The sequence below is a fragment of the Armigeres subalbatus genome, chromosome 3, assembly GCF_024139115.2.
Source record: "Armigeres subalbatus isolate Guangzhou_Male chromosome 3, GZ_Asu_2, whole genome shotgun sequence".
In the NCBI taxonomy this organism is placed as follows: domain Eukaryota; kingdom Metazoa; phylum Arthropoda; class Insecta; order Diptera; family Culicidae; genus Armigeres; species Armigeres subalbatus.
Window position 1 is genome coordinate 386,500,201 of NC_085141.1, and position 17,220 is coordinate 386,517,420.

At 40.1% G+C, this 17,220-nt stretch overlaps 1 protein-coding gene across 2 annotated transcripts; it reads right to left on the bottom strand.

The window, feature by feature from the left end:
* Positions 1 to 6,562: 6,562 nt before the first annotated feature.
* Positions 6,563 to 16,691, bottom strand: LOC134226708 (protein charybde-like). Of its 2 annotated transcripts, none has more exons than XM_062707663.1 (4): positions 15,662 to 16,691; positions 13,814 to 14,234; positions 13,599 to 13,709; positions 6,563 to 13,496 (listed from the first exon to the last, which is right to left on the bottom strand). In XM_062707663.1, the coding sequence occupies exons 1-4, from the start codon at positions 15,777 to 15,779 to the stop codon at positions 13,412 to 13,414; spliced, it is 735 nt and encodes a 244-aa protein (XP_062563647.1). In that variant the 5' UTR covers positions 15,780 to 16,691; the 3' UTR covers positions 6,563 to 13,411. The 2 variants fall into 2 exon arrangements, with proteins under 2 accessions (XP_062563647.1, XP_062563648.1); XM_062707664.1 differs by lacking the exon at positions 15,662 to 16,691 and adding an exon at positions 14,841 to 15,200.
* Between the last annotated feature and the right edge of the window lie 529 nt (positions 16,692 to 17,220).

The window sequence follows — 17,220 nt, forward strand, 5'->3', positions numbered from 1 at the left end:
GTAACGTAGGCAGGTCAAGATATTTTTCAGCAAGTAAAATATGTTGTCCAGATCTTCAGAGTTCTGGATAAGACTAAGACTCTAGATACTTATTCAGAAGTCACCTTGAGTTTTTCCTCAGTTAAGTAGTCTTGCAGTCAAACTCTTCTGTTCTGTTCAATTATTTTTCATGTCACAATATTGTCAGCAATCCTCGTCAATGATTATTTCCACAATTCGTAATGGTTTTGAGATACTGTAATTTCATTACTTGAATTCAAAGTCATCATTCATCATCATCATCATCTTGCGGTTAACTCCAAGGCTCAGGATTCTCTTAACAATATGAAGAGTGTGTAATTTCTTTGTATTCGCTCAATGTCTGTCTCTCTTATTGATTCAACACGATCATTTCGATCATCAATTTCGGAACTCACACCCCCGTCCAATATACCCGCGTAGCTTACGAATGGCCCCGCAAACCTGATCCGGCGATGGAGCTGGCAAAGTTGACGGGAAACGACGGGTGTGCCGAAGTCGAGGTGAAGCAAGAGCGAGCAAAAAAACAACTTTGAGGCAAAAACAGGCTAAATCCAAGCTCGATCATATACGAAGTGCTTCGAGCGTTCGAGTGTTAGAGCCCTGGCCATGGTTCGGTTGGCCGTCTTGGCTGAACAGCGAGGAGCGTGAATAAAATAAAATCATAATAAACTATAACTTTCTAATTCAATTGAACGTAAGGAGGGAAAAAGGTTGCCCTCCGGCTGACTCTCTTACCGGGACGGAAAGCACATAGGGATAATCTCCGGCACGTCCTCCAGCACGACCCACCGACGACAATAATGGACGGGAGGCTGTACCGTTGCGTTGTCTTCGGTGCACTCGATTGGAAAAAAACAGTGGCGCAGGTCCACATTTCAGGATTCCCTGGCAAGCATCCGGAGGCTAAGTAAATTAGAATTATTACGTGAAGGTTCAAGCCCCAAAATAATCCGGCGCCAATGAATTGGGATTTTGAGATTGGAGTAAAGTTGATATACGTCGTGGGGACTGCGAGCTGGGGTAGAAAGTCGGGGGGTGCAGAGAAGCTTAAATTTGAAGTTTTACACCAGTCCACAGTGATTCGTGAAGCACAGGTCAGTGGTCAGAAATGTTTCACCACAGATTACATTTTCATTAAAGAAAATTAACAGCAGGTTACAATTATTTAAAAATAATTTGGTTTATTACCAAGACTTGAAGTTGAATAAGTTTAGAATTTAGTCTGCATGCTGTTAATATTTTATACAATTTCCATGAAGGTACCAAACATTGTCCTAAGGAAACACGGCGCTGCAAATGAACCGGAGCAACGGGTGGGTTCGGTTGTAATCGGAAGATAAGGGGACAGGAAAAACTTTTGAAATGCTAAATGGCCTGTAAGTAAGCGTAAGTTAGCTTTGCCACACTACGGAGGCCTAGGAGTATAAGCCCCGGGGGTAGTTCAACTTCAGCGCCAGGCCAGGATGTACGAGTTAAGATAGTTGGCAGTTACTCGAATCGAAAGTAAAAAAAAGTGCTACGTAAAAGAAACACGAAGTTGATTATGTGGATGGGTGGCAAATGGGTGCAATATTTACAGCAGCCAGTCAGCCGACGACGTGCAAGGACTGATCGTTGCTGTTCGAGATTGGTTAGTGGGAGATTTCCTTCTTTCGAGGTGTCGGTAGCCATCAAATGCAGAAAAGTGGCTTATAGAAATTGCTATAATTTCGATAACTACATGTGCTGCACACGGCCACGAATGATACGGATAGATCGAATGGCGGTGAGTTCGCTATCCAACGAGTCCGCTAAGTTCGGTCGCCAGAGCAGACGGGTGCTGGCTGCTGGCTGAGCCGTGTGCGTCATCGCTACCGTAGTCAATAATTACCGCAATGTGCCGCGTGAGCTGAGTAACTGGAAATGCAAAATTGAATTATAAAATGAAAATGCTACTGGAGCAACAGGTGAGTACGTGAGTACGGCTGGGCCGAGGAGGGAAAGGAGGTCACACGCGCCGGGCAGACAGTTGAAAATTGGTATAGGTTTCGTCCAATTGCTCTAATAAGAGTTATCGGCATCTTATTACAGAGTTGCGTAAAATCAAACTACTTGGGCCAATGTGTTAAGCAAAAATACAATTTTTCCGTACGGAAATGGCAGAACTAAAAGAACTTGAATTTATTTTATTCAAATGTTTCGTTAGACGTTGTTGAGTCATCGTTGGGTCATTGGGTCAAAAAATCAAAATACAGTCAAACCTCCATGAGTCGATATTGAAGGGACCATCGACTCATGGAAAAATCGAGATGTGGAGTAGCAAAACCTTGGAAAGCTCTTTGGAGGGACCATCACAGTAACCCAGAAAATATTTTTCAGTATGGAATAATTTGCTTCCATGAGTCGATATCGAGTCATAGAACATCGACTCATGGAGGTTTGACTGTATAATCAAATACAATCTATATGGAATGAGCCATCGTAGAGCCTTGAAATATATTTCAGCCTTTCATATCTAATCCAAATAAAATCCACATCAAATCCAAATTTATTCCAAATCAAATCCTAATCCAATTCAAATCCAATCCAAATCCAATCCAAATCCAATCCAAATCCAATCCAAATCCAATTAGAAAATTATTTTGAGCTTTTTAGTGGAATGTCTTCACTAGTCATAAGACGAGTTTGTACAATCCCATTGAATTCCACCACTTAATTGTATCTTGACAGATACGTATTTCGACCTCAACAGTTAGGCCGTCTGCAGTGTCTCGTACTTGACTCGAGTCAAATACGAGACACTGATTACGGCCTTACTGTTGAGGTCAAAATACGCATCTGTCAAGACACAATTAAGTGGTGGATCAATGGATTGTATAAACTCGTCTTATGACAAGCCAAATCCAATCCTAATTTAATCCAAATCCAATCAAAATCAAATCCAAATCAAAACCAAATCCAATTAAAATCCAAACACAATCCAAATCCAATCCTAATCCAATCAAAATCAAATACAAACCAAAACCCAATCCAATCCAATCCAATCCAAACCAATCCAAACCAATCCAAACCAATCCAAACCAATCCAAACCAATCCAAATCCAATCCAAACCAATCCAAACCAATCCAAACCAATCCAAACCAATCCAAACCAATCCAAACCAATCCAAACCAATCCAAACCAATCCAAACCAATCCAAACCAATCCAAACCAATCCAAACCAATCCAAACCAATCCAAACCAATCCAAACCAATCCAAACCAATCCAAACCAATCCAAACCAATCCAAACCAATCCAAACCAATCCAAACCAATCCAAACCAATCCAAACCAATCCAAATCCAATCCAAACCAATCCAAACCAATCCAAACCAATCCAAACCAATCCAAACCAATCCAAACCAACCAAACCAATCCAAACCAATCCAAACCAATCCAAACCAATCCAAATCCAATCCAAATCCAATCCAAACCAATCCAAACCAATCCAACCAACCAAACCAATCCAAATCCAATCCAAACCAATCCAAACCAATCCAAACCAATCCAAACCAATCCAAACCAATCCAAATCCAATCCAAACCAATCAAATCAAATCCAAACCAATCCAAACCAATCCAAACCAATCCAAACCAATCCAAACCAATCCAAACCAATCCAAACCAATCCAAACCAATCCAACCAATCCAAACCAATCCAAACCAATCCAAACCAATCCAAACCAATCCAAACCAATCCAAACCAATCCAAACCAATCCAAACCAATCCAAACCAATCCAAACCAACCAAACCAATCCAAACCAATCCAAACCAATCCAAACCAATCCAAACCAATCCAAACCAATCCAAATCCAATCCAAACCAATCAAACCAATCCAAACCAATCCAAATCCAATCCAAACCAATCCAAACCAATCCAAACCAATCCAAACCAATCCAAACCAATCCAAACCAATCCAAACCAATCCAAACCAATCCAAACCAATCCAAACCAATCCAAACCAATCCAAACCAATCCAAACCAATCCAAACCAATCCAAACCAATCCAAACCAATCCAAACCAATCCAAACCAATCCAAACCAATCCAAACCAATCCAAACCAATCCAAATCCAATCCAATCCAAACCAATCCAATCAAACCAATCCAAACCAATCCAAACCAATCCAAACCAATCCAAACCAATCAAATCCAATCCAAACCAATCCAAATCCAATCCAAACCAATCCAAACCAATCCAAACCAATCCAAACCAATCCAAACCAATCCAAACCAATCCAAACCAACCAAACCAATCCAAACCAATCCAAACCAATCCAAACCAATCCAAACCAATCCAAATCCAATCCAAACCAATCCAAACCAATCCAAACCAATCCAAACCAATCCAAACCAATCCAAACCAATCCAAACCAATCCAAACCAATCCAAACCAATCCAAACCAATCCAAACCAATCCAAACCAATCCAAACCAATCCAAACCAATCCAAACCAATCCAAACCAATCCAAACCAATCCAAACCAATCCAAACCAATCCAAACCAATCCAAACCAACCAAACCAATCCAAACCAATCCAAACCAATCCAAACCAATCCAAACCAATCCAAACCAATCCAAACCAATCCAAACCAATCCAAACCAATCCAAACCAATCCAAACCAATCCAAACCAATCCAAACCAATCCAAACCAATCCAAACCAATCCAAACCAACCAAACCAATCCAAACCAATCCAAACCAATCCAAACCAATCCAAACCAACCAATCCAAACCAATCCAAACCAATCCAAACCAATCCAAACCAATCCAAACCAATCCAAACCAATCCAAACCAATCCAAACCAATCCAAACCAATCCAAACCAACCAACCAAACCAATCCAAACCAACCAAACCAATCCAACCAAACCAATCCAAACCAATCCAATCCAATCTAAATCCAATCCAAATCCAATCCAAATCCAATCCAAATCCAATCCAAATCCAATCCAAATCCAATCCAAATCCAATCCAAATCCAATCCAAATCCAATCCAAACAATCTAATTTCTATCCGATATGAAATCTATCCAAATATATTCCCTTGTCACTTAAATCCAATTCAAAACTCATCTTTTTAGCCTAATCTAATCTAATCTATTCTCTTAGCTTTGCTCAACTTGGACTGCGATTATCAACCAATCTATTCTCGACCGAAAACAATGCAAATCGCATCCCAATTAAAATAGAATATATTTGTTCGTTGTTCTTTGTTTTGCATTGATTTGATGAAAATCAATTACTCTCTATAGTATTTAAATCCATTCAAATTCAACTTTATTTCGTGTTCAATTCGGAGAAGAGCTTGTTCAATTCTATAGGTGCGGCTTGAGAATTCTTCGGTCAAGAGATTTCAAGAATCCTAAGGCTAAGACAACATACATGAGATGAGATGCAGACATGAGATGCCTTCAATCCATATCTCTAGAAAAGTATTTTGCACACTTAGTTAACAGAAAACATCCAGTGAGAATCCTACTGCTATTAAATAATGAAAAATTTTAATGGAAAATATTGTTTTCCTTTCCAAATCAGATTTAGCCTTCCATTCCCTCCACTCTAACCAAAACCAAACAATCCAAATTGACAACATATCTGTTTGATCGCTTGGTTGTTTATGCAAACAAATCGGAACCGGAATCACACTTTCCACCATCGCCGCATCGGTCGTTCGGTCGCTTGCTCCCCATCCCATTCCACCCCACTAACCGAGCGATCATTCATTTACCATGTCCGAAAGCAAAGCAATCAAGATCGCTTCGAGCACCACACCCAGCCGAAAAGCAACGAAAAACAGCTCCTCTCGCTGAGCCGCGACTCGAAAATAACAAACGAAACCATTAGCAGCGACCGCGCAGTCAGTGCTTGAGCGCGCTGCATGACAACAACCGCACAGGTAAAGTGTGCTGTCCGTAGCTTTTACGTGACGTTCGCCGCCCGCCCGTACCTACCTCTTCTATGTGCAACCAAACGAGCAGCCAATGACCAGCGACCAGCTCGCCCATCCCATCATCGCATCGGTCGCAAAACAGCCCGGCTGACGGTGGAGTGGTGAGCGAGCGATAGAAGTTTCGCGATCACCGAAAAAAAACAACATCGGGTGGCACCACCACCGCCATCAGCAGCCGCAATTTCTGTTTTACCTTTCTTAGCTCGAGCACCTACTATTGGTCACAAAGAAAAGCTGCCGTTTTAACTAAGTGAAACGTTAGGATACTGGACTAAGTCTTAGTGTAAGCTGCGATAGTTTTCTTCAAGTCCAGTCAAGTACGAAACACTGAGACCGCCTAACGGTTGAGGTTGAAATTCGTATCTGTAACAATGACGAATCTTCACGCAACGATATTCCACTAAACAAAGCTCCAAAAAATTTCCATCTTTACGATTTTATAACGCTTGAGCTGCCGCACTCAAGACACGATCTCCTTCTTTCTCGAGACAGGATCAGGATAATGTTGAATGAAAACGTTAAAAAGGAATAATTTCGGATAGTTTAGAGAACGAATTAAACATCAGCTCAATGCTTTCAATATAAAAATTTATTTTTCATTCCAATTTTTTTGTTCCGATAACTCACAAATTCATAGAATCCGATTCGAGTTTCGTGGTTTTTTGTATTTTTTTTTGTTTCATCAAAAAAATATTCTCACAAAAAAACATTATTGGTTATAATAATCATATAGACGGAGCGCAAATACACATATCATGCCTTTTACTTTTTTTTCCATTTCGTTCGAATTAGTTTTTTTTTGCGTGTCATAGAGAAATACACATGCGCGTCTATCAGTTTTAAGGGATATCAGGTATAGATTTGTAATCATCAGGTTTGCCCTTTCTTCAAACGCTAGCAAAGATCAGTTTTTTTTTGTTTGTTTGTTTGTTTATTCGTGGGTTAGGGAAGCTTACGAGCTACAAAGTTTTGTTCGAAGCTTGCTTCGATCTATCGACATTTAGATTTCACATGGCGCGCAGCGTTAGTTCGCTTGCTTTGCTTTGCTTAGTAGCGCTAGTTAGGTTTTGACGCATTTTATTGGCGTCTTTGTGCTCTCGCTTTAGAGCGAGCTGCATGCTGGCATGCATTCGATTTCGTTATTTTTGAGTTTGTTCTTTCAAACTTACTAGCTAGAAGGTTTATTTGTACTTGCTTTCATGTTTTCATTGTATTTTTATTTCTTATTATATATTCGCACAACAGTACCATTGATAATGAGAGCTGAAAGACGACGGAGAACAATGGAGTAGCGAACGTGTTTCCGATTTTTTGATTGTTATGTAATTCGGGTGTGTATCGTGTTTGTTTGTGCGAGTAATTTATTCTCTTTCTGTGTCATATAACGAGAAAAGCACTCTCTTGAGGAGGGCCAACAGCAAGAAAGGAGACGTGGGGGAGATTTCGGATTGACTTGGACGATTCGACCGTAGAGTTAAAGCAAACAAAGGCGATTATTGTCGCAACGCAATGAGAGAAAATGCCGGCAAGGAGTGGGTTAGAGTGCGTTGCAAAAAAGGGGTTAAAATAAAAGAAGAGGTTTATTTTTTAATTTTTGACTTTTTTATTGTGTTTTTTCATATTTTTCTGTTGGATTTTTGTTACTTCCATAATACATTTGTGTTTTCTTCCATTATTTCCACAGAAAGAGAAAATATTACTTTTTAAAAACGGTGGATTCCTAAGTGTTTACTGTTTTTATTTTTTACCACTGATTTCGCCATAATGCATTGTTTTCCTTCTTCTCTACTCAGTTTGTTACAAATGATATAATAATTAATGTGGTTTTTCATCATTAGCATTCATAATTATTTGTATTTTTCTTGCTAGATTACAATTGTTATTCTTATTTTTCATTTCTTAATTATTATCACTTTTAGATACTATCACTTAATATTTTGTTTTGTATTTTTCTCCTCCTTCAATTTTCGTTTCTCTTTCATTACTCCACATTACAAAATCCGTTTTCTAGCGGCTTAACTTTCGGCCCTTTTAAAAACAAAAACTGATTTTCTTTTTCTTCTGCTCTTTTCTTTTCCATCATTTGTTAAATGTAGATACCTAGTATTTTCATTTGTTTAATATAAAAAAAACCTAACCTAAAACAAAAACATCGCTTTTCGTTTTCGTTTGTTGTTGTGTGTTGTTTTGTTTGTTCGCTGTGGTTTCTTCTCGCTTCCTTTTTGGATGGTCTAAATTTCAATTTTAAAAATTGACGGCGATCAAACATCGAAACTCGCTTAAGTAGTCCTTTGCTGAGAAAACTGCGGATTGAGTTTGGCGTGTTCCGATCTCTGAGCCGCTTGTTTAATCCGAATGACGAGAAGCAACCGTGTAACCAAATTTACTAAAGTTTCATTGGCAATAAAACTTGGAATGAAAATTTGGCTCGAATTTTTAGTTGTTTGTTTGCTTGTGTTGATGTTTAGTTCGGGTTTTGAAGATCAAAACTGAACGAAATTGATTCGATTTGATAAAACTAAATCGCATCACTTGATAAACACAATGGCAAAGATCAAACGAACTGCGCGAACTGAAATACTGATTGAAATTAGGCGCAAAAATCTACTAAAGAGAACCGACTTTACAGTTATTGGAACTGAGAGAACAGAAAAATGAAATCATTGCCAGAAGGGCAACAATTCCGGATTGTAGTGTGCGCTGCCAGCTTCCCGTTGCGCTGTTATTGTTTCTCTCATGCTATCTTTCCCTTTCTCCCGCCTGATTCGTTTGCTTTGCCCATGTTTACGTGCTTGCGCTCGCTTATTAATAACAAATATCACGATTAGAGTTTTCTTCCTTAATATGAGAGAAAATTCTTGTATGCTCGACTTAAATGTAAATAGTTATGTAAAAAAACAAAAAAAACTGAAACATGACTAAATAACATAGTAAAAAATAAAAACAAATGACTATGACTTTGTGTTTGTATTCGCGGAATTCGATAAGACGAAAAATAAAATAGAGCTTTTAAAAAAGTGACACATAAAACACTACAGTTAAGATCACACTTACAATCAAAATAAATGATGAAATTTGCTCTCGCATTTTCGTTTTTCGAAATCAAAAACAAAACTTAATCGTCGCTAATATCTTCAAAATAGAAGCTTGCTTACTCTTTCTCTCGCACTCGCCGCTCATTCGCACGCCGCCGAAAAAAGCCGAGTGCATCCTGCATCAAACTGTTAAGGGTGAACCGAAGCACACATAGCCTTCATCTTCAAACGTGTAGTAATCGAGGCGCTTCACGCTTTCATTTTGTTTTTTAGAAGTATATTTCGATCGGTCGCAGCTGCTTGCACGCTTCGCGCATCGCATCGCAATTTATTTTTTAATGAATCCTACTAATCCTAGCTAATGATTATAATAATAAAAAATGATTAACAATTATTATCCATTACATTTGTACACGAGTGGTTTTCTCCTTAATCTTCCCGAAGGGGCACGGGCACGTTTGTCACGCGAGCAAAGCTAAACTGTGTCGGGCGAGAGAATTTTTCTTTTGTTTTAGCGTTTATTAGCACATCGTTTACTTTGATCTCCGAGAAGCTGTCAAAACAAAAAGACTGATGATGAGTTGAATGAAATGAGATAAGTTTCAAGAAGCTTCCTACTGTTTTGTTCCGTTTTTATCAGCTTATTTTGTGTAAATCGTCTCTGTACTATTTACCACTGCTGCTGGATATGAACGAGATTAAATCCTTAACAGTCTACAAAGATTTGTATAGGGTTTTATTTTTTTTTTCTGGTTTCGAATATATGCATGTATCAGTACACATATACAAACATTTAGTTTTTTTTTCATTTGTTGTTGTAAGGTTTTAAGTCCTTCCTTCATTTTAACATTACTTGATCACGTTGTGCTTGTCTCTTCCGCTAGTACTACTAATACAAGGGAAATAAAAAACAGATTTCGGTTGGAGCGAAGGGTTACCACCAGGCTCCACAAAATTGTCAATACGAAACAAAAAGTAGATTTTTTTTTGATTTACTCACGATTTTATGATATTTGTTTTATGATTTTTTGTTTACTATTTTGTTTGTATCCTTGCTTCATTTTTTGATAAGTATACGAAAATCTACTAATACATACATACAGTATATTAACGTGTCCATTGTTTCCTTTGTTGTTATTATTTACGCAATACTTTTAATACATTTTAGCTGGCGGTTCGTCACGCTCAGTCGGCACCGACTGCAACCGCGCTCTACAAATTCTGGGATATGGATTTCGCTTCCGCCGCACGCTCTCTAAAGTTCATCGTTAGACTATTTAATCGTTTACGTTTATTTTCATTTATTGGTTCAACTAAGATCATATCACATTTTTTGAGAAATTTCGTAGAACGAAGCTCTTTTCGGCGCCCGCTCCGTCAGACCGATGCCGGTGCCGAAAAGCGCTTCGTTGTCAAACTCTACGCACAAACAAGAGATGTTTTAAATCGCTATTAAAAGTTTTTTTTTGTTTCCATGCGAAACATTCGGATTAAGAGGGAAGTATTTTTAAAGTGGGATTATGAAAAATGGGAAACAATATTGACTCGCATATGGTTGCAATTGTGTTTCTACAAAGTACGGATTTTTCAAGGATAAGGATCGTAGTGTTTGGTTGACGTTTATGTTAGATTGATTCGTTTTTGTGGGCTGTTTTTTAAAATTTGTATTTTTTTCATAATTTATTTTAAATTTGAAAATCCTAGTAGTTTTTTATTGTTACTTTTTTGTTTTTTTTACGATAAATATTATATAAATATAATAAAACACACACACAATATTTTTTTGTATCAAACACTTCATTTTCCACTGTTTACGGTGATAATAATTTCACTTTCTCATTTTAAATATGTTTGCCCTTACATCCTAATCACTATTTTTCGTCCATTCTCCTCTTGTTATCGATTTATTGTTTCAGATTTCCGCGAAGTTCAAAGAAAAAATAGAGAAATAAAATAATGTTACGGTTCTAAATCGGAAGCGATTCACCGTTCGATCAATCCGTCGAGCCCGAATCGCTCAAACTTTCGTTTCGCATTGCCATCATCAGAATATCCAAAACACCATTTCTCACATAACTGTTCCCTTTTAGGATAGAGGTGGGTGAGTTCTTCAGCTGATCAAGTTAACGCCATAAACGTTCTCAAAAATTTTGTCCAACAGTTGCTAAGTAAGACTGGTTGTTCTTTTGTTTGCTAACGCAAATTGCTGGAAAATATTAGAATCCAAGCAACGCGGAATGATCGAGGGGTGAATCGCTGCTGGTTGTAGCTTTTCTGACAGCTGAATTTGGATTGAGATCAACAGATTTCCCTTTGAACGCTAAATCGTCCCAATTACTTACTATTACTGTGTGAATCACGAACTACACGATTATGATTAATTGATGATTTACTGATAAACAACTACAGACACATATTGACGATATCTATTCTGTTTTATTCTTCGTTATTTCAATGCATTGTGTGTGACGTTTGTGTTGCAAACGATGACTGCAGTAAAAAAAGAAACGATCTGTTCTGCTTCCTTTGTGAAAACCATTTTGCATCTATTTGGTTGTGTGTGTGTCTTTGTTTGTGTTAATTCGATTTCTAACGGTCATACAGTGGGAAAGGAGGGTTCTTGATAATTGATATACGAATTCTAATTTGATATACTGTACGCACATGACTGAGTGAATATGAGTGAGTTTTTTATGCGTCCCTTTTTTGTTTTGATTTGTCAAAATTGGAAACGCTGTTCAGAATGGAAATTCTCTGGTTCCCTCGGAGATCAGTGCTTGCAAAAATGGAAAAGCTATTTCTTCCTATTGATTAAACTTTGTTTGTGTTGATGGATAATTTATTATTACTTCTACTTTTACCTTTAACTCTGAGATCAAATAAAAAGAAGTTTGCAGAAGAAAAACGAAAATATCGGCCCCGAAAGTTTATGTTTTGTTGTGAATTTAAGCTTTCGTTATCGCTTGAAGAAAAAAAAAACAAACTATAGAAGAGACCAGAGCTGGATCTGTAATTAGCGCAAATATCACAAATGATAAACAAGTTGTATTCGTCTTTCGCTTCTCCCACCTTCTCCGCGACGTTCCTAACAGCTAATAATCGTTAATCGATAATTTACATACACAGAGACAAAAAAACGTGCTTCTGAGACACCGAATAAATCTTTCTTTCGAAAAATACGCTTCCGCTCTTAGCCTTAAAACTGCCTTAAAAAGATTACTCACAAATGCTTTTTTCGGGTTGCTTTGTTTTTCTCGCCGCTTGTCCGACCCCCCAGAAACCCCGCAAAAAATTTCTTTGCTTCGTTTTGATTTTGACGTTTGCTTCCTAGGAACATTCTACACCAATTTGTTTTCAAGATAAAATGCTTATTTTTCAACCAAAAATCAAAGCCAAATAGCAAAGTTTAATTTGATATAATTTGAACATCCTAGTGCCAAAATGAAAATAAAAATCACGAAATGACAAACAAATTTTGATGTTAGCTTGCTGCGATCACGTTACTTCCCCTTTCGATGGCGAGAGAAAAACTTAACATTCGCAAAGCGAAGCGCCCATAACGGTGATCGATTAATTCCACCATTCTGCGCGCTTCACCCTGGATCAATTGAAAAATCACTAGGAAATCATCACAAAGTTGTTACAATTTGAAAAATCATACCTATAGGCTGCTTGCCTGTCACTCCTGCGTGACGCTACGGTGACAGTTGATTATTTCCTTCCTGTTCTGTATTTCGAAATTTACGTTCAGCAGCAATCGCGATTTTCAAGTGTATATGTTTTAAAGGCTACTTTCGATCAACACCGACAACGAAACGAATAGATTCCAATCCAATGTTACGCTTTTCTGTACACGGTTTTTGTCTTGCTGATTTTTTTCCTAAACTCGAAAGTTTCACAATGGCGACGACTCTTTTGTGTATTTCATTTTGCATCAGTTTTTTTTGTAGGCTATACACAAAAAATTTAAAAAAAAATGAGAGAGATTTCACGTTGTGTTCTTTTTTGCTGGCTACTATTACACTTTTTTTTTTCGCTCCTAGCGTCATCTACACGAAAAACGCGATCACTTGGTTGATTTTTGTTTCGTATCTTAGCCACCGGTCACAATTTTAAATATTTATAAAATACTTTAAAAAATCGTAGAACATCGCAGCCAAACTTCGGGACTCCAGGAGACCACACTCCACACTCGATTCGGAGGAGGTTGACGGCCTGTTTACCGATTCTCACAGATAGATACACTTGTTTGCGGTTGGAAAGAGTTGGAAAATTCATTCCTACCTTTGCTCGCGTGCCACCGCCAGCCCGCCTACTCTGTCAAAGCCGGCAGACATGGCGGCGCACCGATGGTCGAAGAAGCGACGACACGGATGCCTAATGACTTAGTCCGAGTAGGCGTGGTAGAGTTTGTTCTTTGTCAGGGCAAACTCCGGACTGATCATTATCGTACTGCCACGGGCCAGATTTCTGAGAAAGAGAAGGCACAAAAAAAGTGTCGAGGGTTAGATTATGTTGCGGATACAGGCGGATCGAACAATAAAAAATCCTTTTCTTGGCAAAAATACTCACTTGAGAAACTGTGGCAGGATCGACGTCCAGCCGCTTCGGTCTTGTCGGAGTGTCAGATACAGCTCGAAGGTGGATACTGTCGTGGGATCGGTTTTCATGGTGGCGATCCGTCTGTGAAGAGAAATAAAACATAGAAGACAGATTTATTAGATACCGTTTCGCTGTTGAGTGTGCAAAGTTTGGTGTTGACTGGATTGGTCAGCAATGAAACCCACCTGCTATTGTCCGGTTCGTCCTCGAATTCGATGTAGACCGTGCAGCCACGGATACCGCAGGGTTCCTTCTCGGACAGTTCGAACATCTGCGAAGCTATCCGTGGCAGAAGGTCGGCCGGGAGTAATACTTCGGTGCAAGCTAAATGCCGCCGTTTGGCAGTGCGCAGTTCCGACTCGAGCCGGGCGGATAGCGCTTGCAGGGCATCTTCGTGAGGCGATGCGGTAAGAGCTATTGTCGCCGGCTCCAGCGGCTGACTGTTCTCCTGCGCCGCCTGATGATGGCTGTGATGGTGGTGAGTTTGGTGGTGATGAACCCGCTGGCTGACCGGCTGACTGCTGGGCAGCTGCTGCTGCGTCTGATGGCGTTGATTGGCGTTCTTATTACTATTTGCCGGTATCGGCATCAACGGTGTTCGGAAATCTGAATCGAGAGAAAGAAAGAAGCACTCCATCAGAAAACTAACTTTCGAAAGACTGGCTTCAAAAGAAATCACTGCCATCACTCTAAAATTCTAATTCACTTTTCCAAAGAGCCGGTGCACGAAAATTTTCAAGGACTTATGGAACCGTCAGCAAATTGATTTTTCACCAAACGCAATACACTCACAGAAACCGGCTGATGTGGGCCACCGAGAGCCTAAGAAAAATCAATTTCCATCATCCCGGCGAGCAAACTGCGAGAGGCATTGTTGAAGAAAAAGAGAGCGCACGCGAAAAGGTACTGCAATCAGCTGGTAGCTGCCAGGAAAAATCTATATAACAATTTCGCGTCAACCAGCCCTACCCGGGAAAGCCACAAGGAAAGCGAAAACGATATCGATTTTTCCTCCAACAAATTCCACCATTATAGCGCTGCTGACGTTCATTAAACTGGAGAGCTCTGGAGAGAGCCCGGTCTTGAAAGGAAAGTGAGAGCACTCAGCGATGGAACAGCTGTTTTCTCCGGCAAGTTCACAGCCAGCCAATTATCAGACAAATTTTCAAAAAACCAACTATTGCTAAATATTTTCAAGAAAACGGATCTTACTATAACACATTCGCGACCGCAGGCAACCGACGAACGAAGCGAGTGATAATTCCAGCAGAGCCAGGTCTACGATTGCTTCCTAGCACCGGCTAACACGTCGCAGACAACAACTCAACGCAAATGCTACAGACGAGCGTCAGCGAGGACTGTGCCAGTTGGAAGCGCGTTCAAGCGGAGCTGCTGCTGCGGCTGTTGCGACGTGACACGGTCAACGGTTCGAGAGCGAATGCAAACGCAAGCAGCTGGCACCGGGAAGCGAACCGAGCGCGATCAGCTGTTCGGTTGCGGCCGCTCATATGTTTTCACCGATTACGCTTTGTCTCGCTCATTCGCTCCGGCTTCGTGCGGCGAGGGTGCGCAACGATTGTGCACCGAGCCGAGCGGGTGTAGGAGGCTCTCTCGCTCAGCTTCGCAGCAGGCAATGTTCACGCTCTCTCGTTCAATGGGGGAAGCGAATGACGAAAGGAAAAAAGACTGAAGGTTGTTGATGCAAGTTTGGTTCTCTCGCAGCGAAGTGGACGAGAAAGTTCGCTTAGCAACAGTGTGAATAAAACTGGATACTTTATTCAAATCCAAGTGGGGCCTTGCAAATGTGAGGCAGCAGCGAAGGCAAAGTGATGTAACATGAATCGAGCGTTTCGTTACGCGTTCGGAAAGCAGGAGAGCGGAGGGAGCGTAATAGAATGGGATTAGCGAGGAAAGGCGATTGCGGGTGGACGGGCCTGCTCTGGTCAAGCATCAGCGGCCCTTTTTCTTTGTGATGGCAGTGTCTCGCGTCATGAGGAAGAGATTTTCGTTTATAGATTTTACATTTTACTTACCGTTGACTTTGTTTGATCCTAGATAACCCAATTGGCCTGGATACGGAGGAACGGAAATGAGTTCCATTTTCAGAAACTCTTCAACCAGATCGTCGATGGCAGCAAAATTCGCACTCATAAATACAATGCTCGTCCGCGATATGCAACTGATTTTTTTTCTCAGCTACCTTTCGCTTGACTTTTTCTTTTTGCTTTCTTCCGTTGTTTGACTTGTTGATGTTTTCCACTTTTCCGTTTCTCCGTTTTGTGTAAGGGCTTGATTTACTCTTTTTGCTCTTAACTTTAGCTTACGGTTAAAATTTATTATTTGTAATTCACAGCACTTGATTATCACTTTCTTTTATTAACTTGTATTTTTTAAATATTACTTTTTACTCGCATTAAATAATCTACTCTTCCATTTGTATTTTTGTGGGTATTGATGTTGCGGTTGTTGCTCCAAACGGATTTCAACTTTGTGTATCTTTCGGGCAAAATTTGAAAATCCTAAGCATTACTTTTGCGAAGAGGATTGTGTTTCACTTGTTTCAGTTCCTTGCATCAAGCATAACTTGCAAATTTTCTTCCGCTATTTGGCTCACACCGACTTTGACAATAATCGATTTTCTTCTCGCGGTTTGCCTTTTTGCTGCTGTCGTTTCTGCTACTGATGGCGTTTTCGAACTCAGCTGCGATTTTGTTTCCGGCACGTTTATCACACGAGAACGTTCGATTTTGCTTCTGCTCTCAATGCGTTTCACAGACAAAAACTTTGTAACTTCTGGTGACAATTTGTTAAGAGTCTACTAATTACTAAATAATGATAAAATTTACAAAATAACTCAACGTGTACTTTGTTCATTAAAGACGGCGACAAAAAGCGACTCTCTTATTCCATTCCGGACTCTCTTGTTGATTTTCTGTGTAGTTGATTTCTGACTGTAGTGACTCAAACTGACTCAAGTTCAGATAAAACTCTGATTTCTCTCTGCGCTTTTCGCTTCTCTTCATGTACGATGTTACTTGATCAATTGAAAGAACCTAACTAACCCGGCCGGCAGCCTGCCCTCTATTTATAACCATCCGCGCTAGACCGGGTTCGGCTCTCGGCCCCATCACTTCGGTGCCTACCGTCTAGCAGCTCTTGTACCTAAAACTGAGTACGTGACTTTACAGCAGTCCACTTCGGCTCGCAAGCAGTGCACGATTTCCTTCGGCTGGTTCGCCATTCATTCTCACTGAATTTTGCGTAGACCATTTTCCTTGTTCTCTCTCGGTTTTCCACTTCGGCACCGGTATTATGCCGGTTGCCGGTGCGTTCGGGTCCCATCGATGCACACACACCCTTCGCTAGCGTTCCCCAACCCCATCAGCGTTGCTTCCTCCCCGCTCGTTTGCCCCTTCGTCCACTCGATCACAGCTGTGAACAAAGAAACCTCCTGAAACACACCATGAATACATAACAAAGAGGTTGTTTTTTTAGTTCGTTCGTCCACTTCACAGCACCTTCGCTTCTTCAGCTCCTCGCCACGCTCGCTTGCATGTATTGATAATCACAAGCCCATCTCGTTCCGTACATA

Bases quoted from the DNA above. Each gene is read 5' to 3' on its own strand.
- LOC134226708 (XM_062707663.1), bottom strand. From the start codon at position 15,779: ATGAGTGCGAATTTTGCTGCCATCGACGATCTGGTTGAAGAGTTTCTG. The intron at 14,235-15,661 runs GTAAGTAAAATG...CTCTCGATTCAG, and splicing joins AGGATCAAACAAAGTCAACG to ATTTCCGAACACCGTTGATG. The intron at 13,710-13,813 runs GTGGGTTTCATT...TTCTCTTCACAG, and splicing joins GACGAACCGGACAATAGCAG to ACGGATCGCCACCATGAAAA.